At 40.2% G+C, this 26185-nt stretch overlaps 1 protein-coding gene across 10 annotated transcripts in view; it reads left to right on the forward strand.

The window, feature by feature from the left end:
* The window catches only part of Enpp2 (ectonucleotide pyrophosphatase/phosphodiesterase 2), a 114193-nt gene that overhangs the window by 46068 nt on the left and 41940 nt on the right, over positions 1–26185 (forward strand). For all 10 annotated transcript variants that reach the window (XM_021182711.3, XM_029469429.2, XM_029469427.2 and 7 more), the window contains 7 exons: positions 4621–4681; positions 6577–6674; positions 6993–7072; positions 8157–8276; positions 16718–16773; positions 21302–21367; positions 22142–22214. In XM_021182711.3, coding sequence (XP_021038370.3) covers positions 4621–4681; positions 6577–6674; positions 6993–7072; positions 8157–8276; positions 16718–16773; positions 21302–21367; positions 22142–22214 — 554 coding nt within the window. The remainder of the gene's footprint in view (positions 1–4620; positions 4682–6576; positions 6675–6992; positions 7073–8156; positions 8277–16717; positions 16774–21301; positions 21368–22141; positions 22215–26185) is intronic.

Genomic DNA, 26185 nt, shown 5'->3' on the forward strand with positions numbered 1-26185 from the left:
TGAATTATACTTTGTAATATTTTTTAATATTCTTTCTTAGTTGTCTTCTCAATTTCATTGTTTTGAAGCAACAAAAAGGAAATCAGAATTTAAAAATTAGATAAATAAGATGTTTCCAAACTTTCTGTCTTGGTTAACATCAGGTTTCTTAGTACTAGAGCCTGGAATTTGTTTCATGAAGTTTATTGAGAAAATGCTCTATAGGAAAACCATGTGTGAAGGTCAGGGAGTTGGGGTTGGGATTGGCAGTACAAACTGTCATAGGTGAGTCTTGCCTTGGCTTGAATGGTGGCTAACCTGACATGGTGTAGAATCACCCGGGAGATGGGTCTCTTTAAATACATATGGGGGAATTAATTTGATTCCTCGATTGCTTTAATTGATGAGGAAAGACCCATATTCTCAAAAACACTGTTTAGATTTTTAAATTTCATTTTATGTATATGAGAAGTTTGTCTGAATGCATGTATGTGAGCCACATGCATGCCTGGCTACCATGGAGGTCAGCAGAGGGTGTCAGATCCCTTGGAATTGGAGTTCTGGGTGGTTGTAAGTTACTCTGCAGGTATAGAAACTGAGCCCTCTGTGTCCTGGTTAGGTATATGCTCCTAACCACTGAGGAGTCTCTTCAGCCCCCAAGACACATTCTGAACAACTTCTGTATTAGTCAGGGTTCTCTAGAGTCACAGAACTTATGGATAAAAGAATTTATTGATGACTTACAGTCGGCAGCCCAATTCCCAACAATGGTTCAGTCGCAGCTGTGAATGGAAGTCCAAGGATCTAGCAGTTACTCAGTCTCACGCGGCAAGCAGGCGAAGGAGCAAGAGCTCCTTCCCAAGAGGGCATCAGGTCACATTATAAATGGTTATGAGTCACCATGTGGTTGCTGGGAATTGAACTTGGGACATCTGGAAGAGCAGCCATCTCTCCAGCCTCCAAGATACATATTCTTAAAATAACGTGTATAGAATTTGTTGATAGTTTCACACAATGTATATAGTGCTGTTTTCTGCCGTTTTCCACTCATTTTCACCTGTACTCCTATTCTCCCCTCCCTGGAAGGACATTTCCCACATTTACATCAATTTGTTTTGTTTTGAGTCCCACTGAATAAAACCCTGCCCCTCCCCTAGAATTCAGCAGCAGCCAACCTCAGTCTTTTGCAGGCAACTGCAGCCTCATGGGGTCTATGACTGCACTGGCTATGCCATGCTCAGAGGACAACATTTTACAGCTCTTCTTTCTATCTTGTATATTCTTATGTTCTTTTCACACCTTCTCCCACAGTGTTCCTTGAGATCTAGACAGGGTAGTAGGAGCATTTAACCAGTAAGATCCATCTTCACTGTGGGCTGATGCATTCCCTGGGCAGGAGCTCCTGGACCGTATACAATGGAGCTGAGTACTAGCATGCAGTATTTGGCTCTGTGTGTTCTAAGTGTGAACAAGGTGAGGCAGGCTGCTCCAAACCCTGGCTGCCTTCCTTCCCTTCCATGGTGGACTGCGCCTTGATCCATGAACTGAAATAAACCCTTTCTCCTCAGAGATGTTATTTTCTGGCTATTTTATCATAGCAGCAGGGAAAGAAACTCTGGCGAAGATTAAATCACAGAGTCATTTGAAGCACTGGAGTGTGACTTCTGTTCCCAGTGCATGTAAGTTGTTTGCCAAGACCCCAACATCAGCCCAGGACGCGATGTGCTTGCTAGTGAAGACAATAAAGCATGAACAGATCCAGTTACACCCAAAGCTTTACTATAGTATGTATGAATACATATATAGTATGTATTCTACTATCAACACGCATATAGTATGTATATATGTAAGCGTGTTGATGGTAGAATACAATGCTTTTATGATATTAATGGTCTGTGGCCTCCAGAAAACATAAAAGATATATCTCCTGATATGAAAGCATTTCAGGGACCATACTAGTCACTTAAAGGTGTTTATGCAAAACAAAACAAAACAAAACAAAACAACAAAACAACCCCCCATGGCTTTTAATCTATAAGTTACATCATCTCTTATTTTCTCAATTTAGCCTTTTTCCTGGCATAGAATGTTTATAAAGCATTTCTGTTAAATGATTTCAGATAATGGCCAGGGTGATAGCATGTGCAAGACCCTGAATTAAACCCCTAGTTAAGAAATAAAGGTGTGTGTGTGGAGAGATGGCTCAGTGGTTAAGAGCACTGGATGTTCTTCGAGAAGACCTGGGTTCAATTCCCAGCATCTACACGGCAGCTCCCAACTCTTTGTAACTCCAGTTCTAGGGAGCTCTGATTCCAATACCCTCTAATGGACATACATGCAGGCAAAACACTCATACACATGAAATAAAAAAAAATAATTATTATTATTTGGTTTTTTTCAAGACAGGGTTTCTCTGTGCTCTCCTGGCTGTCCTGGAATTCACTCTGTAGACCAGGCTGGCCTCGAAATCAGAAATCCGCTTGCTTCTGCCTCTGCCTCCCAAGTGCTGGGATTACAGGCATACGCCACCACTGCATGGCAATAAATTATTTTTAAAAGAAAGAAAGAAAATTTGGAAGTTTTTTTTGTAAGGTATAAATGGACCTGGAAACCTTCCTTCCCCGTTGGGAAGTTTCCTCTACTCTAAGAGTTATACTTTTATTTTGAAATTCATTCATCAAGAATTTATTTGTCCTTTTCTTTTAATCTTTATGCAGTAAATATAACAGGAAAGCACAAAGGGTACAAGGAAAAAAGGCCTGGATATCATTTGTCACCGGATGGTGACAGGTTAAGGCCATTTTTGGTGGTTTGAATTCTTATTTCAATGCTTTGTGAGCTTCATGTGGCCACCCTAAGTTACTTGTGCTTGGTAAAGCTAATTTAGTTTATTTCCTAGCCTGCCTGGTCATCCAACAGCTAAATGGTTCTGGGCTGTGAAAGACTTCCAATGTTCTTTATACGGGAGAAGTTTCTGTGGGATATTGGTCACAATTTTTATGCCTGTTCAATATGTAACTTTTGTCTGTCTTAGAGAAACTTAAGGTAAATTCTTATGGATAATTTTTTCCCCCAAAGAATAGCAGCTCCATATCTTTTATGTTGCTATATCAAAATATCAGAGGATGGGTCTTTTGCTGGATACGATCACTCACAGTGTAGAGGCCTTCCCTATTGGAAGGCGTCTTCTGTTTGACCTCCAATGATGACTATTGGGCTACATTGTACCAAGGCATATTCTGTCATGAGGAAGGAAGATGCCTCATTCTTGTGGGATCCAATGAAGTTCCAAGAGACATGAATCAATTCCTTGTGAGAATGGTGTTCCCACAAACCCCGTTTCTTTCCACTAGGCTCCGCCTCTCAAAGATTCTGCCACTTTAAGCACTGCCACATTAGAAATGGATACTGCAGTTCCTGGATTTCTGTGTATAAACCACAACAGAACCCTAATTTAATATCAACATTGGACTGAGGAAATAATAGTTGTGAAAATATGAGGACCTGAGTTCAGGTCCCTTAGAATCCATGTAAGAAGCTAGGCAAGGTGATAGATGAAGACGGTCAGATCCTGGGGTCTCATTGGAGTCTAGCCAATCCACAAACTTCAGGTTCATTGAAAGACCTGTGTCTCAGAGAATCAGATGGCTAGTGTCTTAGTTAGGGTTTTATTGCTGTAAAGAGGCACCATGACCAAGGTAATTCTTATAAAGAAAAACATTTAATTGCAGCTGGCTTACAGTTTCAGCAGTTTAGTCCATTATCATCATGGCAGGAAGCATGGTGGCATGGAGGCAGACATGGTGCTGGAGAAGCCAAGAGTTCTCTACATCTTGATCTGCAGACAACCAGGAGATTGTGTGCCACACTGGACATAGCTTGAGCATAGGAGAACTGAAATCTGGCCCCCACAGTGACATACTTCATCCAACAAGACTGCACCTCCAAATTGTGCCACGTGCTATGGGCTAAGCATTCAAACACATGAATCTAAGGGGGCCAAGCCTATTCAAACCTCCACAGATAAGTGACAGAGAAAGACACCTGACATAGACCCGTAGCTGCCACACATGCAGGACTTATATTCTCAGTTGATCTTGATGCAAGCTAAGAGGGAAAGACAGCTTGGGTTTTGATTTGTAAATCCAAGATGATACACGTGCTCATCAGAAAAGTCTTTCTTGTAATATTTTATCTGCTATCCTCGGATATTATTATAACAACATCAGCCTTTTCCCCTCCAGAAGGGAAGTTGTGTTGTGCTTTCTATGGCTTTGAGATCTTTCATGGCAGGGGAGAGAATGTTCCATCTAATGACCAAACAGTTTATTTTTAGAAAGAAACAAACATGAAATTTTGTCCACTGACGCCACATTTTTTTTTTTTTCAAATCTACAAACCGTTTAGGAGCTGAAAGCTGAAATAAACACCATTTGAGGTTATTAAATCTTAGCTTTCCCACCATGTATGGGTGTACTTTAAAAGCCAGAGTAGACACTAGACTTTATTTCAGAATTTCTTTTTAGATGGTGTCCCATAAACAAGTACTAAAGAGGACACAGATTCTGGCATTGCACTCTTACTCTCTGGGCGGCACCTATAAATAGACTCACAATAAATGTCCCCGTTTTTTTCTTGTAGGAGAATCACACTGGGTAGATGATGACTGTGAAGAAATAAGAGTCCCCGAATGCCCTGCAGGGTGAGTATATTTTGTCTCATGGATATTATGAAGTATTCCACATCCCCTGATAAGCCATCACAAAGGGTAAATGACGACACACATTTTAAGACAGAAATCCCCTTCTCTATATAATCTTATGTGAATTCTTATAAATATATTGCCAGTTAAGCTATCTCTAGGGTTTTAAAAAATAAAATAAAACTTGATTATGTGATAGTGTGTGTAGGGTGTATATGCCATCATGCATGCTATAGCATGTGTGTGACGGTCAGAGGACAACTTTGTGGAGTTGATTCTCTCTTTCATCTTGTATATGGCTTCCAGGGATCTGACTCAGATCGGCAGGCTTGCAGGCAAGCAAGTCAGTTGCTGAGCCATGCTGCCAGTCCTATCTTGTAGCTTTGATGTTCTTTTTCCTGTCACTGCTGTGCATGCTGGAGTCTCAGTGTCTGCTGTGATCCACCAAAGTGCATCTGCTGATCTCCGGAGGCTGCGTTTCCTGCCACCATTCTCTGCCCTAACACTGTGCAGCCCCCACAGTTGTTTCCCCGGAGATCTGTTCTTGCCTTTGTTAGTGCATGAGGGAGGGAAAAGGAAAAAGGAGATGCTAGATCTTCTCAAGTTGTTATTCCAAGAAGGTAGCTTCTACTAGATCAGGCAAAAACCTGCTTCTCTGCTAAGGGCCTGACTTAGAGGGCGACAGCCACATTGAGTGATACCTAAGAGCTCAAGTGTGACTTCCAGGAAACTGTGAGACTCCATGTGCCTTTACAATGCTTGGCAGAAAATACATTCTCAACAAATATGTTTTCATAAAGTATTTAGTCTTTAAATATTTATGTATGCATATATTCTAGCCCGGGATGCAGAATTTAAGTGTTTAGATAGCTCTATTTTTCCCTTCTCTTAAGAATCATAATTAGGCATAAAAGGAAGGAGAAATAGACATCTCAATACTTTGGATGTATGGAATGAGATGAAACAATTTCTGACTGCTTATGTAGGGCCCCCTTAAAATGCATTTTACTTTTAACATGACTTCTAATAGGCACAAGCTAAGAGTTGTTCACTTAGCTTCAAGTTATTAGAAAGAACTCTATAATACATAGCTCACTCTTCTCTTAAGACTGACTAACTACACCCTTAAAGTACCATGTTTGACTTGGATCAATGAGTCCTTTGCTGATAGACTTATAACAATTCTTAATAATTTAAATCATCTTGAAAACAGCTTTATAAGAAACTTGAAGGAATGCTTTTATGGTGCTTAGGTCTAGTGGAAAGAGTGTTACTGTAGTTAATCATAATTACTCACATATTCATTAATTTACTAATACATCTGATAAGTATTTATTAAAATTGGGCAAGGTGGCACATGCCTATAATTCCAGCACTGAGGCAGAGGCAGAGGCAGGAGGATTATGAATTTGAAGGCGTCCTAGTCTATATAGCTAGGTCCTGGGCAGCATAAAACTCTAGAAGGGAAGCCATTAATAGATAACTAAAAAACAGGGTATACAATAATGTGTATATGAATACAAAGGAAGTAGGTATATCAATTAACATCATAGAAAAGGAAACTTAGAGTTGAGTTTTAAAAAGGACATAAGAACTTTCCAGGTTAAAAATTGGATAAAAAACATATTTGTTTGTTTGTTTGTTTATTTATTTATTTACTATTGCCAAAGGCCCTGGCTTGTAAGGTAGGAAACAACAGCAGAGTCAACTACTTTCTCTTTGTCATGGTGACATTGCCCGTTTAACTCTGAACTTGGTTGCCTCAAGTGCTATGTGGTTGGGAGCCCAAGCTTCTGTCTTTCTAATATTGATTGGTCCTGTCATTGACTGTGACCAGATACTGTGGAATACCTATGGCAGTAGTTTCTCTGAGACTTACCCTGTTACCATTTAAGGTTTGTCCGCCCTCCGTTAATCATCTTCTCTGTGGATGGATTCCGTGCATCGTACATGAAGAAAGGCAGCAAGGTTATGCCCAACATTGAGAAACTGCGTAAGTCATTCCCTCCCTCCATGTTCTCATCCAAGGTAGTCATTGCTCTGCTATAGGCTTCCAGAGCATAGAAACACCGTCTGTCTGTCTGTCTGTCCCTTCCTTTCCTCTGCCTGCCTTCCTGCCTTCCTTCCTTCCCTCCTTTGTTCCTTCATTCCTTCCTTTCTTCTTCCTCCTCTTTCTCCTTAATAAATTTCATTTTATTATTGGAAGAAAAAAAAGAAAGTAATGTATTTTTCATAGCTGAGAAAATGAATTTTATGCATGAAGCGGTTCTGGATGGTTTTCTTGTCCTGATAACTCATTTTCTCCTTTCAGGGTCCTGTGGCACCCATGCTCCCTACATGAGGCCTGTGTACCCTACAAAAACCTTCCCTAATCTGTATACGCTGGCCACTGTAAGTGTTTGTTTTCCCAAGGTTTAATTTAATCCTGGAAGGACGTGAAGGCAGGGGTTAATTTTTAAAATATAGAACACGCTTTAATTAAAAAATATTTTTAATATATGATTTGGAAATTTCACACAGCGTATTTTTCTTGCATCCTTTCTTGTCTTCTTACTCTTCCCAGATCATTTCCATTCCCTGCTCCCCCACTTCATGTTCTGTCTCTCTCCTAGAGAAAACAAAAACAAAAATGGAAACAAAAGAAAAAGTCCCTTGGAATATAGTCTGGTTTGTGTTGGTCAAACTTATTTGCTTGAAGTGTGTGTGTGCACGAGTGTGCATTGTGTAAGCCAGGGAACAACTCTGGGGAGTCAGTTTTATCCTTTCTCCACATGGGCTCTGGGGTGAAACTCAGATTTTAACTAGCTGACGAAGCTGGATGGCCTGAAGGGGAGTTGAAGACCAGATTGCTCAGGATTCAAAGGAAATCTGTTTTCTTCCGTTTGCCTCTTGTTCACACTCAAAGCTTTGTGAATGATCGAACTGAGTTGCAAGATTAAAATGACAGCTTTTTCACGCATCGTTCAAACCGAGTGTCCCATCCAACTGTCAGCTTCAGAGAAGTCTATCCTCTGCCTTCTGAACGTTCCAACAAGAATGTTGCTTTCAGAGCTTCTATGTTTTTATTTTCAAACATTCCAAACTCTATTTTCTTGTTTCAAACATACTTTCCTATTCTTATGATTATTTAACTTAACGATTTGAAGAAGAAATAGAATGATAAGTGAAATCCTCTTTGGAGACATGTATACATTTCAAGGGAAGAAATAAAAAAGTCCAGTGTGTTAAGTTTCAGCAGTCAAAAAGACAGATATTGTATTTCTTGTCTCCATCTTAAATTTCTAAAATGACTTAAAATTAGTTTCGACTCATGTGTATAAGAACGGACTCAAAACAAAGGCTTATGCACATCCTACTTGATCTGGTTTATTTAATATTGTCATAAAACCTTCTATGTTAAGAAAACTGATGATAGAACTAATATGTATAGATCATCACAATGCTATTTTAACAATAAAATTGCTCTTACACAAAGGGTTTATATCCAGAATCCCATGGAATCGTTGGCAATTCAATGTATGATCCTGTCTTTGATGCTACTTTCCATCTTCGAGGGCGAGAGAAGTTTAACCATAGATGGTGGGGAGGCCAACCGGTAAGTCTTTTTTTTTTTTTTTTTTTTGGTTTTTTCGAGACAGGGTTTCTCTGTATAGCCCTGGCTGTCCTGGAACTCACTTTGTAGACCAGGCTGGCCTCGAACTCAGAAATCCGCCTGCCTCTGCCTCCCGAGTGCTGGGATTAAAGGCGTGCGCCACCACGCCCGGCCCAACCGGTAAGTCTTGAGTTCTTTGTGTCTGTAGACCTGTGGACCTTGAAAGATTTTGTGTAAAAAGGGGGTGTTTTCATCTTTTGATATTTCATGTATGTGTACATTTTTATATGTATATATGGTATATTTGTATTGTATGTTTATACTTATATACATGTGGGAATATAATATGTACACACATACATATATATGTATATATGTGTGTATATATATGTGTATATATATATATATGTGCATCTATGTATGTACATGTGTGAACATAAGTTATGCTGATAAAAGTGTGAGATGACTAATTTCTTCTGGGGGATGGTAGTGGTAGAAATGTATTGTGGTTGAATGTCACAGCTCCTAGATGAATGAACAAATATTGATTTATTAAATTTGGGAATACAATGCAAAAGAAAAAGAAGTATGAGTTCCCAGGTATGTTGATCTCCAGTGATAGCATAAACAGAAAGAATGGTTTCTGGAGAAAAAGAATGGATTAAAACTCAAGAAAAATTTGTAGGTTATTTTATTTAATCCGTTTCAATCATACAAGGTAGGTGTAATAATGGGGATCCTACCTTAGTACTGAGGCAGAGAATGACACTTTGAAGGAGATACTGTTGTGTACCTTAGACACTTGGGCAGAAAATCAAAAGGCTGAATTCAGGCAGCTTCCCCCGGTGTTTTTCCTGTGACTGTATGGTTAGGCAACCTGCTTTGGTCAGACACAAGAAAAGCACTGACATAAAACCATGGTTGTTGACTGTCTAGAACTGGGCTTAAGAGTACAAGCTGCAGGTTGGAAGGCTCAGAATCACCATAGGAACATGGACCAGGGCACAGTCAATCAGATGTTCAGAGGGAGAATGGAAAATGGTTGTATCTCAGATCTCCACAGCCATGGTCAGGGAGGTGGGTTGTTAGACCTCTGCACAGTCTATCTAAGTGTGAGAGAGGAAGGCAGCATCCTCTCTTACCCCACACAGCCAACACGCTGAGACAGCTTGGATCTGAACATTCACTGCCACAGATGGGCAGAGTAAGGAGTATAAGTTAGACATTTGTTACAAGGTATCACTTTCTGAGAGGAGGTCATTTCTTGTCAAAATATTCATCTCGCTTAATAGGTAAATCACTATGCAAGGATAAATGTGGGCTTCTTTTTTTTTCTTTTTAAATAAACACTGACTGACTTCCTGTATGCCTGTAGAAAAGGCTCTTTATAATAGATGTTCTGACTTTGCTGTTTTTATTCAGTCTGGATTCCCAGAAGGCTTTGATGACTTAGTTGGTGATCCCAGTGAAATTTGTTGACAGGGTAGATTTCACAAGTTTATGATAGAGGAATATTTTATGAGCAAATAAAAAGGTAGAAATAGGAGCACTATCTGACTATTGCTAGTTGGTCTTTGGTAATAATTTGATTATGGAAAACAACTTGCCTGAGGAACCGCACAGACATATGGAGATAAATGGGAATCCAATGTAATTGGATCCCCTAACCCTTGGTGTTGACATTAAGCTTCCTCTGGGTTAACATGACTCAGCAGCAGAAAAGTCCATGCATTCATTACCTTCTGCCGACACCCAGCAGAAAGGATCTGCTACCCTGTCCCATGAAGTAAATTCTCTGTTCTACTTTGTTGGCCTGCTGCCTCGCTCGCTCCCTGAGTTGACACGTTTGACCAAGTCTCCTAATGCTCTCCAAGATTTGTGGTGAAACTGGTTTGTCTTTCTGTCTATCATCTTGATGAGGACAGGTGCCATGGGAATACTAAGGGCCATTGGAGCTATATTTTCAAAACTCATTGTATTGAAATCTGACCATGCAGACAAAAGCTATAGTAACTATTTGCTAAGCACACCAGCATATAGAGCATGAAGCACTATCAGAAATGATTTGCATATATTCTGGAAGCATGTAGGCATTAAGCACGGTAAGGAATGATTTGTTTATGTTCTAGAAGCATGTGTACAAGCAAGTCTATTAGACTTGTACATTTTATAAAGTTCCAAGTGAAAATATAACTTGAGTTCATTTGAGTAGAAAAATTATTTATAAAGATATTAGACTGGTAACTCAATTTAATTCCATTCATTTTTTTCCCCAAATGATGAAACTACATAAGACATTTGGCTAAATAATACCAAGGTCAGATGCAATGCTGAGGAAGGGCCACCTCTTGTTGCTGTTTAAAACCTAGCAGATAGAATGAAGATTTAGGAAGTGCTCATGTGAAATTTTGAAGCTCTATAGAAAGTTTTCACGATATCACTTCTACAACTTAATTTCACATGTAATAGCCATTGGCATGGTCACTCTCACTCCGGAGTCTCTCCCCATGTGCTCACATCTGGGGTGGACTATTGGAAGTTGTCATGCACTTTCCCATGATGCTGTGCATCTCACTTGTGTTTTAATGGAGTCCCTTAGGGTGTTCGCTTTTTTGACAATGCTTTGATATAGTCCTGCAACTTCTGATGAAGAGGTCAGTGGAGTACTCCTGTGTTTAGGTTAGGCCTCTCAGACATGTGTGTGTATGTAACCTCACTGCACTGATGCAATCTGCACATTGGAGAAACAAGTCAAGCTCATTTCCCGACTTCTCAAGTCAAACTTCCTGGGCGTTTTCAAGGGGAGCAGATGTGTTCCTGTTCTTCTCAAGCTGCCTGGCCTTGAATTCCTTCCCACTCTTATTGGTGGGGCAGTGCCCATCCTTCTGAATGAATTGCAGTCTAAAGTGAGAAAAGCAGGCTCCAAAAAGAGATGGCAAAAGGCCACACAACAGCGTTTGAGTGAGTTTCCAGGCCAGAGGGGTGGGCCTGCTGGGAAGTACAAGTTATTGCCTACTTTTCTTATGCCTTTTCCTTCTGCCTCTTTCCCATATGCCATTACAGGGCTACAGGATGCCCCTCCCCCACTACTTGTATTTCTTTTTGTTCTTGTTGCTGAGTATTGGACCAAGGGCCTTGTGCATACAAAGTGTGTGATCTACTTCTGAGCACACCCCCAGCAGCTTTGTCCTAGTGCTTAAGGCAGCGGTTCTCAACCTGTGGGTGATGACCCCCCACAGAGGTCACATATATCCTGCTTATCAGAAATTTTAGATTATGATTCAAAAAAGTAGCCAAATTACAGTTGTGATATAGCAACAAAATAATTTTAGGGTTGGGGCGAGGATCACCACAACACGAGGAACCACATGTGTTAAAGGGCCACAGCATTAGCAAAGTTGAGAACCACTGTCTTAAGTTACTTGAGTCAGGACAAGTTTTGCTCCCCTGCTGCCCTTGATGTACTTAGCCAGGAAGTGTTCCTTTGCAAACCAGGCACTGGTCTCTTACTTCCATTCCAGACTTCAATTGAACTATCTGTCATAGGGTTTCCATTGCTGTGATGAAGCACCATGGCCAAAAAGGCCACTTGGGGAAGGGAGAGTATATTTGGTGTACACTTCCATATTGCTGTTCATCATTGAAGAAAGTCAGGATGAGAGCTCAAACGGGGAAGGAATGTGGAGGCAGGAGTTGATGTAGAGACCATAGAGGGTGCTGCTTACTGGCTTGCTTTCTATGGCTTGCCTGCTCAAGCCTGCTTTTTTTTTAGAACCCAGGACCATCTGCACAAGGGTGGCCCTACCCACAATGAACTAAACCTACCTACATTAATCACTAATTAAGGAAATGAGCTATAGGCTTATCTATCTCCGATAGTATGGAGGTCTTTTGTCATTTGAGGCTTCCTCCTCTCTGATGACACTAGCTTGTGTCAAGTTGATATAAGAGTAGCCAGAGGTGGATGCTCTCAACCAGCAGTTGGACTGAGCACAGGGTCCCCAATGGAGGAGCTAGGGAAAGGACCGAAGGAGCTGAAGGGGTTTGCAGCCCCATAGGAAGAACAACAATATGAACAAACCAGTACCCCCAGAGCTCCCAGGGACTAAACCACCAGCCAAGGAGTACACATGGAAGGACCCATGGCTCCAGCCGCATATGTAGCAGAGGATAGCCTTGTCGGACATCAATAGCGGGAGAGAGCCTTGGTCCTGTGAAGGCTCTATGCCCCAGTGTAGGGGAATGCCAGGACAGGGAAGTGGGAGTGGGTGGGTTTGTGAGCAGGGGGAGGAGGGATGGGATAGGGGGTTTTCAGAGGGGAAAAGAGGAAAAAAAGAGGCTTGGGGATGTAACTCTATGGTAGAACACTTCCTGGCTTATATCTCCTGTATGGAAAAGAAAAACAATGGAAACCAAACCAAACCCAAACAAAAGAAGAGGAATAACAAGCAAACAAACAAACAAGCAAACAAGCTAGTGGGGCTCCATCTTCTTAGCGCTGGCAGCCCCAGGCCTGCGTATCTGCAGCCTCGTTGCAACGGTCTGTTTTCCTGCCCCCTTTCCTTCAGGTTCTCCCTAACTCCTGATTCTCGGGAGCTTGTCTACTTCTGCTGAGGGTAGAGGTGGAGACCGAAGAGTAATGGGGGGAGCAGTGGAGGCCGAATCTGATCCAAATACATCAGATATGTGTGAAATTCTTCACGAAAATCTATGATGTATTCATGTACAGAGTTGGCAATCCGACCTGCCCCTCTGCTCACTCAAAACTCTTACCCACCCAGCTCTGTGACTTTGACTGTACAGGACAATTTATTTGCAAAGAAATGCTAAAAGGGTTATAATTGTTTGCTTATATTTTTGAAAAATATTTACAGCTTTTTTTTTAACTTGCCTGTTCCCATACCTACATATTATAGTTAATTATGGGAAGTGTTGAATTTCCTATTGATCACCCTGCTTGCAGTGGGGAAGCTTTATTGATTCTTAGCATTCCTGGCAACACAGCAAGACCTTACTATCATATTTGCATTTGCCTGGTTTCCAAATTACAGTTTCTAGGGCACCAATGGAGAGCGTTGGGCTTCTAGAGAAAAAGCAAGGGATTAAGGGCAGGAGGTCCACAGTTAGTATCTTCTCAGTTTATTTGCTTAAAATGTTAACAACGTCTAAGGAAATGTATGTTTGCCTTCAAATTCAGAAAAATCACAACGTATATTTCTCCAAATTAATGCTGAATCAGGAAACTTTTCTTTCTATTTAAAAAAAAATTAGTAGAGGGTTGTTTTCATTTTTCTTTTTTTTTTTTTTTTGGGCCAGCATTTTAGTGCGTTCAGTTTTGAAAATTCCCACACTTCTGACCTCTGAAGGATTTGACTTAAGACATCCTTTCATGCTTCAATCTCCCAGAATTTGCTAAACTTTGTTCATGCTATGAGATTAAATGTTTTTAACCCCTTAATTTGATAAAATCTAAAACAAAATTTGAAACAAGTTATCATGTGAGAATGTGTTCCATAATGCTTGTTTAGATATGGACTACTTTCTCAATAAAATGTTGGTGTATACACTAAACAATAAAAGAAAAGTTGTATGTTGGTATGGATAATTTTATATATTATCTTTTATAGAGTATTTAGCCCATGGTTTTCTCCTATGTCTCTCTTGTCCTTCATAGCCTTTAATTTTTTTTTTTTAACTTTCCAACCTAGTTTCCTTTCTCTTTCTCTTTCCTTTCTTTCTTTCTTTCTTTCTTTCTTTCTTTCTTTCTTTCTTTTCTTTTCTTTTCTTTTCTTTTCTTTTCTTTTCTTTTCTTTTCTTTTCTTTTCTCTTTCTTTCTTTCTTTCTTTCTCTTTCTTTCTTTCTTTCTTTCTTTCTTTCTTTCTTTCTTCTTCCTTCCTTCCTTCCTTCCTTCCTTCCTTCCTTCCTTCCTTCCTTCCTTCCTTCCTTCCTTCCTTCCTTCCTTCCTTTCTTTCTTTCTTTCTTTCTTTCTTTCTTTCTTTCTTTCTTTCTTTCTTTCTTTTGTATGTGTTTGTATTCCACTATAATTAATGAGTATTGCTTACATGAGTAAATTTAGTTTCATATCTTCTTTGATATTTACTTTTTTGTTCTTTTCTGATTAGGCCCCTCATTTCCTTTTAGAAATATAGTCAGTGTGGTAGCTACTAAGAAGGAAGGACCATTTTCTTGCTTTTTTTTTTTTTCTTTAGAAGGGCACTTTTTTTTTGTTTGTTTGTGTTTTTAAAATATTTGATCTTAAATTTGTAATCCTCCTGTGTCAGCCTCCTACTGCTGGGCTTACAGATGAACAATACCATGCCTGGCTAGAAACACACTTATTGATCTTCCAGTTGTCCTAATAGTTTATATTTTGGGATGTTTCAGCTATAAATTATGATTTCCAACAGATACTTTCTGGAAAATACAGAAAGTTCACAGAAAACTGAGACTAATGGCATGCACATGTCCTTGAAAGGTAGAGGCTATCAGGACCAGGTTCTTCAGTTAGGTGATAAGTTTAAGGCTAGTCTAGTCTATAAAAGACTCTATGTAAAAAGATAGATTCTGATTTTTGTCACCAGTATAAGCGATTTATTCCAAACTCTTTAATATAATACATTAATGGGCTTGCCAGTCCACTGAGGAGGGTCAGGGGTTGGGATGGGGGCTAGGAATGTCCTGAAAGTATAGCATCTGAAGACAGCCCTCTGGTGTCTTCCTTTATATACCAAACATAGGACTATTGTTTTTTTTTTTTTTGTTGTTTGTTTGTTTAATATACACACCAACATTTTATTGAGAAAGTATCCCATATTTTAACAAGCTTTCTTGAACACATTCTCACAAGATAACGTTTCTTCATTCTCAAATGGTCTCTTGGTTATCCTTAGCAGGGTGGAGCTAGGCCAGGCCAGTATCTGAGTGGCTCCTTTGAGCAATGTACCCAACGGTTCCAGTCATTCCTTCCATACCCTGACTCTTGGTTTCTTGAGGGCCGTCAGAGTAACTTTACCATCATTCCTTGTCATCTCCACACTGTATTTGCAATCTTCTATCACTGCAAATCCTTCTTCTGGTCAGCTAAAAGTTAAAGCTAGGACTTCCCCTTGTCCAGATAACACTATACATCAGCATGAACGCTACACTATAATTTTGGAAAATGTAGGTCATAAAATACTCCCAAAGTCTGGATGCAATGGACTGTGAAAAGGATCCTGTTAGCTTTGGTCTTGGACTATAGTTCCCCTCATGTATTGCCTCTTCTCTTCCTTTGAGAGGGTTTCTTCCCACAGACTTGTGGGACACTTGCCACCGTAAGCTGTTTTTAATGCTTGAAGTAAATGGATTCCACTGATTTTCACTATTGTGTAATAATAAAAGACTGAAATGAACTGTTTACCCAATGCTAAAACACTGGTTCAAGGACTTTAAGTGAATTAACTCATTAAAATAGAGCATCATCCCACACGCTAGAAAGTCCATTTATGTTGGGAAGGAAACCAAAGCATGAAATAATGAAGTAACTTTCTGGATGCCCATGCTGTGGTTAGGTGACAGAAGCAAGGGTCAGGGTCCAGGATGCAAAAGTGGGAAGCTTGGCTTCGGGGCACCTTCATCTTTTATTTCTCATCAGCATGGGCTAGGAAGAATTAAAAAAACAAAACAAAACAAAACAAAACAAAACAAACCAACCAACCAGCCAACCAACCCCAAAACAAAACTAACCCTCACCTCTCTGTGTATCCTAGACTTGTCCTCTTGCCTCAGACTCCCTGGTATTGCAATTGCAGGCGTGCATCAATGGCTGGTTCATAGAGAGTATTTAAAAGTACTCCTCATGAAATGCTTCATTCACCTAGCCTATCCTAGGAACTTCCCCTTAGAGCCCCATTCACTAAAAAAAGAAAAGAAAAGCTAGATGAGCATTGTAGAAGAAGCTATAAATTAGAAGTAGTTGTTTTAGCTCTTTTTTTCCTGCCCTCATTTATCTAGTTTAAAGTCAAACATGACAAGCTAGATTTAAGGATTCTGACATCTGGGTACCAAATTGGGACTCTACTCCAGAAGGCCGGCAGTCATAAAAGAAACATATGGTCTACCCCTGCATCCTTTGATGAGCAGAATTCTGCCACATAAGTAATGCTTAAAACAATGATCAGAAAAGACAGGTATAGAAAATAGAGACTTTGGGGATGAAATATATTTTTCAGAAATTAGTGGCATTGCAGCAGAGCTTTTGATAATCTTTTCAGAATATGTATTAAATAACATTTAGAGAAATAATGAGTCTGACTTCCAGATGTGAAAGAAAAGTGGTTGGAAATACTGTGAATTTTATGGTGGGCATGAGTAGAGTATAATATCAGATCTAATGTATGTTAGTCTTTTTCTTCTTTGACCAGAACTCAGAAAGTATTAAAAGCCTCTTATATTTCCCTCATTAGCTATGGATTACAGCCACCAAGCAAGGGGTGAGAGCCGGGACATTCTTTTGGTCTGTGTAAGTCACTTTTATTTTGTCAATGTTTATAAAATTACAGTATGCTTCAATTGATGGGACATTAGTTTAAGTCAACTTCATTTCAGCTAAATGGAAATACGTCAAATTTATGAGAATTTATTGATTCAAAAAATACTTTCTAGGCATTGTTTTTCCCCTCAATGGTTCTTTCTATGCCTCATTTTACTTCTTTTCTCGCCCCCTTCATGCTCTCTCCCTCTACCCCCTCCCTCTCCTCTCCCCCTTCCCCTTCCCTCCCCTCCTCCCCTCCTCCCTCCTCCCCCTCTCCCCCTCCCTCCCTCTCTCCCTCCCCTTCTCAGACACCTTTCTCCCTGACCTACCTTTTACATCTTTTATCTTGTTAACTTTTGTTTTGGCAGCTTTTCATCCAGGAGTGTGTAGTTCTTTCAGATGATTACTGCAGTTTCTGTTATCATCCTTTGTAAATATATTACAACTTACTGTGTTCATTCCTCATTTATTTATTTTGATTCCCAACTTGAGACACAAAGTGCGGTCTTGGGGCAGCTGCGAGGCTGAGTCTAGAGTTTGGAAGTTCAACACAGTAGACCAGGGTTGGGGAAATGTCCATTTTAGCCCATCTCCCTCCAAACTCCTCAAATTTCCCAGTGAGAAGATGGGACTGTTCATCTCTTCGGAAGTAACTGAGGGCTAGTAATTGGCATTTTCAAGCTTTCAAATGAAATATACCTGATAACATGTTGATTATGTTTAATGCCCTTTAAATAAGAAAGGAGATCTGTTTCAGCTTTTATGGGGATTGTATTCCCAGAGTAATGTTTCCATCGTTTGCTTTTGTTTATTCCAACCACCTAAAGCCGTTTTAGCAAGCATGGGGATGTTTGCTTTTTATGCTTTAACAAAAAAATCTGACTGGTCTATTAGCAGCAGTATGCTGGGACCCAGCAAGGCTTCAGATTAATCTAAAATTAATCTAAAATGATGCTTTCTCTAGTCTCAAATTCAGTAACAGAGGGGAGCCTCTTCAGATTTGGAGGGGTTCAGAATGAAGTATTTTGAGGGATCTGAAGCTAAGGCTGGTGCCCCTTTAGAGGTAGTTTGTCTTTTCCCTTTTAAAGCGGTCCCTGACTTGAGAGGTACGTGCAGCTAGGTTACAACTGATGCTGCTTAATATAAATGGTCTGTTGTCTACCAAGTTAATCTCCCACAGATTTCTCAGATTTTAACCCTTGGCTCTCACGGATGCGCATATGGGAATTCTGCTCTGCAGAATGGAGAGGAGCCAACAACATAATTAATACTTAGTCCTCACCCTTACCCCCCTGGAATTGCCACAAAGCTTCCTTGAAAAGGCCCAGTGTTCTGTCTTTGAATGACAATTTTCTCCACCCATTTGAAACCACTTAGAAGAAGGTGGCTTTTGTGTGCTCCCAAGATGTCTTTGCTTCTCCAGCTATTCTTTTATCTCCATGTCCTGGAAGTGAGCAGGCTCATTTACTTCCAACCCTGACCCCTTTGAAGCTTTTTATAACTTTATAAAATATGATCAGGCTTCTCACTTTTACAGGGAATATATATCAAGGGAATCTACATATAGTCCATTTTGAAAAAAAATTTTAAATTTAAATAAAACCAGATTCAAACCATAGGTTTAGACTTTAAAGGCCATCTTTTTAAGCACAGTTTCTTATTCCAGTCTAGAATTTTATTCTTGCTCTTAAATGATAGTGTTTCCTTTCAAAATCATCCCCAGCTGACACTGCATTTCGTTCCTTTGTTTGAGTTCGTTCTCAGAGGCAATAGTCCCCTCTCTACAGAGGTGTTTAGTTTGAATAGAATCCTAGTTCTACTACTTGTGAGGTGACTGACTTGGGCCTGTGACTGACCATTTCAACATATCAATAGTCTTATCTTTAAATAGGAATTATAATTAGGGTGCTGTGGACACAGAATGAGTTAACTTCTGTAGAGTGCCTTAATAGGTTCCTTAGTACTGAGAGAACAGCCAATAACTGGTATTTTTTTTTTTTTTAGGATTTATTTATTTATTTATTATATTTAAGTACACTGTAGCCTTCTTCAGACACCTTTTCTTCTCTCTCTGGCCTGCTCACCCAGCCCTGCTCACTCTAGTCCAAAGTTTTATTTATTTATTTATTTATTTATTTATTTATTTATTTATTTAATCTGTAAGTACATTGTAGCTGTCTTCAGACACACCAGAAGAGGGCATCAGATCCCATTACAGATAGTTGTGAGCCACCATGTGGTTGCTGGGATTTGAACTCAGGACCTTCGGAAGAGCAGTCAGTGCTCTTGACCACTGAGCCATCTCCCCAGCCCTGGTATTTGTTTTTTATTCTCATTAACTCTTTAAGCACTGACTAGACAACATAGCCTCTCACCATTAATTTCTTCATTTAGTCAGTCCTTCATTTTCTAGTTGTTAGGTGTCTTTTCTTTCTTAGGTTTGTGGTGTGTGTGTGTGTGTGTGTGTGTGTGTGTGTGTGTGTGTGATGGTGTCTTATGGACTTGTTCTTGAGATGATGTTGTTGTCTGTGAATGCTGCCGGAGACAATGGCCCCTCCCATTTTCCTTTGCTTTGACATTGCTGGCCCTTGGTCAGGTTCTTTGCAATTCTCTGCCCTGTGTTTGTGACACTCATGCCTAAGGGCCAGCTCTTTTTTATCTGTGAGGTTATTTCCAAAGCACATTGAAAACTTTCGAGGCCACCTCATCCAACTCCTTGTTTTAGCTATCAGAGCATTAAGACTGAGGTTGTTAAATGTAGTATTCAAGCTCCCACTCAGGCTGGACTGACTCCAGAGTCTTCACTGTTGCACGTATAACACTAGAGGGTAGGTGGGAGCACGGTGGTGGAGCTTCTACTCAAGAAATGATAAAATAATCCTCTGCTTTTCTATTTCAAGTAGAGGAGGGTGACCCCTACCATAGTCTTTTTGGCGGAAGAATCTTGTATCTGTGTTTATATATAGGCCTTACTCGTATTGTACCTTTTATATACATTTCACGGATGAATGTATTCTTTCTATAGATCTAGAAATCCAGCACATGATTATATAAACTAGAATGTTTTAACATTTCTATTCATTCTCTAATAATTTCTTATGCTATGTTTTGATAATATTTACTTCCCACCCCTTCCTGTACCTCCCCCCAGATCCACCCCACCCCTCCACCTGCCCGACTTCATGACTTTTTTATTTTTATGTTTTAAAAACCCTACCCACCAAGCCTACTTGTTGCTATTGATGCTGCCCACATACTCATGGGTGTGGGCCCATCCATTCTGGCATTGTTGAACTAGCAGAAGTCAGAGCCTCAAAGGGAGCCGACTCTTCCCTTTAGAAGCCCACAACTATTAGTAGCTCCTCAGTGAGGAGTGGAGGCTGGCAAGCCCCACCCCCTCCATTCTAGAACATTGATTAACTTGGTTTTAAAAAGCTAGCATTTTCCTAAACCCTTTCTATGAACCAGGAATGATTTCAAGAACTTTACACATCTCTTTGGATCCTTCCAATAACCTTATGGATAGGTACTGCTATTAGCATTTTGCAAAAGGTAGGTGCCTTGTCAAAGGGTGAGCATTCTGAGTTTGACCCGTGTTCTGCTACCTTGTATTTCTCCACCGATGCCAGGAGTCCATATTTGTGGTGTGACACCATACACACAAAATAAAGCAGCTTTCAGGTAAATAGAGAAATAAATTACATGAATAGGCTGGGACACTGGCTTTTTTTTTTCTTTGTAAGTGAGGAAAGAATTCAAAATATGCAATTAAATTTATTTTGTTCTGATACAGCGGATTTCCAAGGCTAAAGGATTAAATTCTTTAAGTGATTAACCTGGCTTTGCTTAGTCTCTTTTGATTTCCTTTATAGGACATAATAAGCAGGGCCACATTTGTTCAATGCTGGTGCAATATGTTTATGACAGGATTTATTTTATAGTAAGCATGATTTTGTGATCTTGGAGGTCATCTTTAGACAGAGAGGATTGGGTGGGGGGTGGTATCAAATCCTGAGAGTAGAGCTTAGTGGATCTGGGGGAATGGGTGTTGATGGCAGGTAGAGGAAGCGGATCCCTAACCCTAGTAATTTACTATGGTTGTGAAGATCTATCTTTTTCCCAGCCATCTTGCTGATGTTCCCTGAGACTAAGGGTTTAAATGGTCTACCCAATAATTTTCCGTGATAAAACTAGTGCCAGTTTGTATTAAACATGAATTAGCCTCTACAGTCTGATCTTAGAGCAGAACATTTTGTGTTCCTTGTTGTAGGGGAGCGATTATTTTTTTCTCATGTCAAGATAGTGCTTAGCTTGCTAGCATCCTAACAGGGCACTGTCCTGTATTAGCCAAGAGCTCCTAATGCTATTACCAGGCCTAGGGTAATTATGTTCAACAGAGGAATGGTAGTTTAAACACAAAAGCCATTGTGGATGAAGATTATACCCCTTTTGTCAGTCTTATAATTATATGTGCCTGCTCTTGATAGATTTGCCTTGTTTTTTTATGCCCCTTTAGGAGCATCCCTCACGAGCGGAGAATCCTAACTATCCTTCAGTGGCTTTCCCTGCCAGACAATGAGAGGTATTTGTTCTCCTTTCTTCTTCTCTCTTCCTTCTTCAGGACCTTTCCATCTTGGCCTAGGGCTGGACAAAGCACTAAGTGGATAGACGGTGACACAGACGCACAGCCAAGGATTGATGTTATTAAAAGTTTTGTGCTTATTAACCTTAGGTATTATTTCCATAAGGAGGTTTCAGTTACCGGGGGACCATTTAATTACATGGATTATTCCAGCTGTTAATCCTGGTGACTTCATTGGCCCTGAAGCAAGCTGTTGGCTTTGATAAAGGAGTCAATCTTCAGCATCTCAAGGAATGAGAGGCATTAAGTCTGAGTGTCCATCCCCTTGAATATAGTCAGTTCTTTCAGATGGTGGCCACCATGTTCTGTTATGTAAGGATCAGAGTCCCCAGTGATGTTTGAATATTTTCATTGTGACTTTTTAATGCTTTGAAGTGGCACTTGCCAGTTCCCACAGTGAGAAGTGGTGTGGATGTGCAGCTCAACGGAAGAGGAAGTAATAGGAAGTAAAAGTTCTCCATCGTAACTAACCATGGGTGGGAGACTCATTTGGTTGGAAGAATTTTGTTTTTAAATTCTTTTAGGTTAGGGTTCAGTGATGGGTTTCATGATGACATTGGTATGTTCCTGTGTTCCTCTACTTTGCTTTCTCCTGTTTTCTTTCTGTTGCCTTCCTGTGTGCTCCCTGACCCCCTTCAAGTGTTTGCTCATTTGTTTTATGTGTGATTGCTCTGTGTAGCCTGGGGTTGATGCTGGTTCTGATTTTTCCCACAGGCCTTCAGTTTATGCCTTCTACTCCGAGCAGCCTGATTTTTCTGGACACAAGTACGGCCCTTTTGGCCCTGAGGTTAGTAGTTTACCATCTGCCTGAGGAGAACTTGTGTTCCCAGGCCACCTAACTTCCAAAACCTTATTTTAGGATTTGTACAAAGCTTGGGAATTTTCAGATCTAAAATTGTCAAATAACATGTAAAACTTAGACTAAAAACTTTTTTAAAAAAACCCTTAAATGCACTTGTTTTTCTTACAGGAACTTTATTTCAGATTGCTTTAATATAGAAACATATCCTAAACATGGTGCCATGGGGGAATAGGGGAAACTGTAGCCTTGAAGGAAGGCATCAGTAGAACAGGTGAAGATTTGGCTACCATTGGCTAGGACAGAAGGAATCTTTGAAACCCCTGATACACAAGACACCATAACTAAATTTTAACTCCCTTAAAATGCTTGCACAGTGTGGAAGTTATTTATCAGCCCCGGTAGCCTTTTCATGATTAACCTGACATCCGGCATAGGAGAGATACATTTTATGGAGTATTTGGACATAGATGTCCATACTGAAAAGCCATGGGTCCTCCAGAGATGCAGATGATAAAATGCATTCTTAAATGGGAGAGATGCTCCACTGAAGGCCTGTGGCTAATGATGCCAGTGACACTCTGGTTACCCTCAGACATCCCAGTGGAAGACAGTGCTCTTAAGGTACAATTCACTAGAACGTCAGGTCCAGGATATTATTATTGTTCTCATGGATTTAGGATGGAATTCTTCCTAACATTTCCGTGTAGAGCTCTTGCAATATGCCGAAGTCTGCAAGTCAAACTTTTAAAATATTTTAAATGCTTTTCATTTTCGCCATGGGACACCGAGGTCATTGCAAAGATGTAAATACTGATGTGAGCTAAGAAAATTATTTTAAAGAGTCTTTGTTCATGGCTACTGTCTCCAATTCTCTGGAAGCCCATGATGGCACAGTTGCTGTAACCAAATTCACTGCGTTTAGCATAGGACTATGTTAAAGATTGCAGATAAATGTATCTTGATTGGAGCAGTTCTGAACAAACTGCTCTGTGTCTAAACAAAGACAGTGAATACTAAGAAGACATAAGGATTTCTGAATGGGACAACATCAATTCAGGGGCTGGTGAAATTTTTTTTTTAAGTAGTAGAAACTTATAACTATCAAACTGTTCATAGTTTGTCTTGAATCACGGGAGTCGTATAAATCCAAGACTCTTTCACTCTTTTGAGGCTTAAGCGTGATTGCATGATTATGAAATACAAATGATAAAATAAGATAAACATCTGCATACATGAAACACAGAAAGCAAGAATGGCTGTTTTATCTTTGAGATGAATTTAAGATGATCTGAAGGAGCCAGATTTTTTTTTTAAATATTAAAAAAATACACCCCACTAAACACCTAACTAGTTCCATGTGCTCTATTAAAAAGGCCAATTTTGTTGGAATAATATCCTTTAAAAGAAAAAAAAAACAGGAATTGGTATTGTTATAGCCATTCTTTTGAAAGTCAATGCTGGTACTTGAAGAGGTTTGAAGCTGTTTAAGTTTCTTGGTACGTGGAGGATTTGTGTTAGACTCTCAGACTGTGAACCTTCTCACAGAACCAGCTAACTTTCCCACAGAACAGAAGAATCAGAAAAGCCACTTATAACTATGTTCAAATTATAGGAAACATCACCTATGTGGCAAGAGCTGGCTCTAAACAATACACAGTAGTTATAACACATTTGATACCCTAAATCCCATGGCTTAGCAGTCAATGTTCTTTTTCAGGGACATCTCTGGGTTTCTGATACGTGTGGCTTTTGTTATAGCTACCTTGTGAAACAGATGCGTTTTGAATAAGACACAACCTGGTTGTCTTGAAATGCTGAGCAATGACTAAATGTTGCAAGGTGCAGAATGCTTTAATTTGGCACAATGATGGCTTCTATGTCCATAATTGTTTATAAATACACAAGCCTTCCTCCAATAGTGTTTTTGAATTAAGAATTGTAAGTATTCTCATTTTTTCCCCCAGTATTAATACTTCCTGCAGCTGGAGTTTCTTTGCTAGCTGCTGGGTAAACATTATTGATTATATGTCCTAGAGACTCTCATAGCCTGATCATGTTCTCATAAAGAAAAGGACATTTTCAGATTTCAACTGTTTCTCGTGGTTCTAAGAAACTTCTCCTGAAACCAAGATAAAAAATAGTTTATTCTGCTAAACTAGAGCCAAGGCAAGCCAGCAAACCTTTCTCATGCGATAAGCTTGATTGGCTCACACACCTGTCTATCATAAGCACCTACGTGCACGGATACACACCTGTGTATTGTCAGAGACCATAAGTGTGCATGAGAGGACTGCACACACTAGATGAAAGATTACTAAACTTACGTAACTTTTGACAAAGAACAGGAAAAGAACTTGCCATTAGAAATTGAATGGAAATGAGTCTAAGTAGCAAAGTGCTATACAGCACAGTAAGATGAATTCAATTGAAGTTTGTGCTTTATTTGCTTAATATTTGAGTACACTTGTTTTTCAGGGTGAGTCTCAAAAGCTATTTACTGAGATGGCCAAACACGGGCGGGGGTAACAGTTTGGAGAAATGGTGTATTGCTCCTGCTTTCGTAGTGTAATGGTGAATGTTCAAAATATGCTTGCTTTGGATTATTGGCACAATCTTTTTTTTTTTTTTTTTTGGTCTCTTTGATCTATGCTTTCTCTGTGACATGTTGTTCGGCTGCTCTTCTGGGCCTAGAGGCAGAGCTTTGGCTGGCTGGTCCCTACCTTCAGATGGTAAAGAATCCTTCTGAAAGGCAGGGAAATTTGCACCCCGCCCCTCTCCCATTCTCTGAATAACCTCAGGCTAAAACTTCTAAATTCAGGCTGAAGTATGGCTGGACAGTGAAAACAGCTTTCCATCTACCTCTAACATCCGAAGAAGGAGAAACATGCCTTTGTAATGATTGGATAAAACCTCCATCTGCTTACACTCCGTTTCTTCTGCTCTTCTAACCTGCTGCAATTGGAACGGTTCTCTTTGGGCGTCTTTGGAATGTTGGAGTTTCTTTGCAAATGGCTTAGAGTTTGATGGGCAGTATTCGAGCGCTCGCAGAATGTACTCAGTGACCATGACATGGAAAAAACCCTCTTCCTTTTTCCTGCTCTTCTCATGGAGACATGCCTAAACTAGAAGCATTAAAACCAAAGCAAACCAAAGCAAAGTCTACAGGGCTGTGACTTCTGATCTCTCTGCAGGAGAGAGAGGATGAGATAGAACCAGAAATGCTCGTGCAGCCGCTTGCCCTGCGAACAGAGCAACAGCATGGCAGATGTCCCCCTTGGTTACACTAACACCGTTCCTCTTCCTGCCCTGCCTGCATCCCAGTGGCTCTTGGAACAGTCTTGCCAAGAAACAAGGTAGCTAGGTAGACAGCAAGGCCGGCTGCTTTAATTCACCTTTGCACCATTAGCAAATCAGGGGCTGGTTTTCCTAGCACTGGGGTCTCTCCTTCACTTGACGGGTAGAGGTTACTACTCTCTGGATTTCCAGACAATACTTACGGAACCATTGTTGCCTCAGAAAGGGGGCCAGCTTCCCATAGCAAGAGTCTGAGTGCGGTCTTTTAAAGAGGATTTCTAAACACATAGTCCTCTTTCCTGCCGAAGGGCCTGATGTGTATGAATTAATTCAGGACCAACGGGGACTGCTTGTCATTCCAGTGTCAATTTGTCCTTGGTTGAACCTGCAAGCTGAGAACCCTCTGATACATTTGGTGGTGTGCTCACATAGGTGTCCATCAGTTGCTGAGTTGGAACCACCTAAACCTCGCATGCTCACCTTGAAGTGACCAAGTGACCTTGAGTCTGTTTGGTTACAAGCTAGTACTTTATCCATAGAGAGCTTTTTTTTTTTTTGTAACCAAGAATCAGTCTATCCCCAGTGGAGTTATCACAGAGCTTGACTAATGTCACTTTCAAATGTACCCATACACTGGCTTCTCAGCCAAGGGCAGTTCAAAT

The sequence above is a fragment of the Mus caroli genome, unplaced genomic scaffold, assembly GCF_978045245.1.
Source record: "Mus caroli unplaced genomic scaffold, Mus_caroli_1 scaffold_16, whole genome shotgun sequence".
Taxonomy (NCBI): domain Eukaryota; kingdom Metazoa; phylum Chordata; class Mammalia; order Rodentia; family Muridae; genus Mus; species Mus caroli.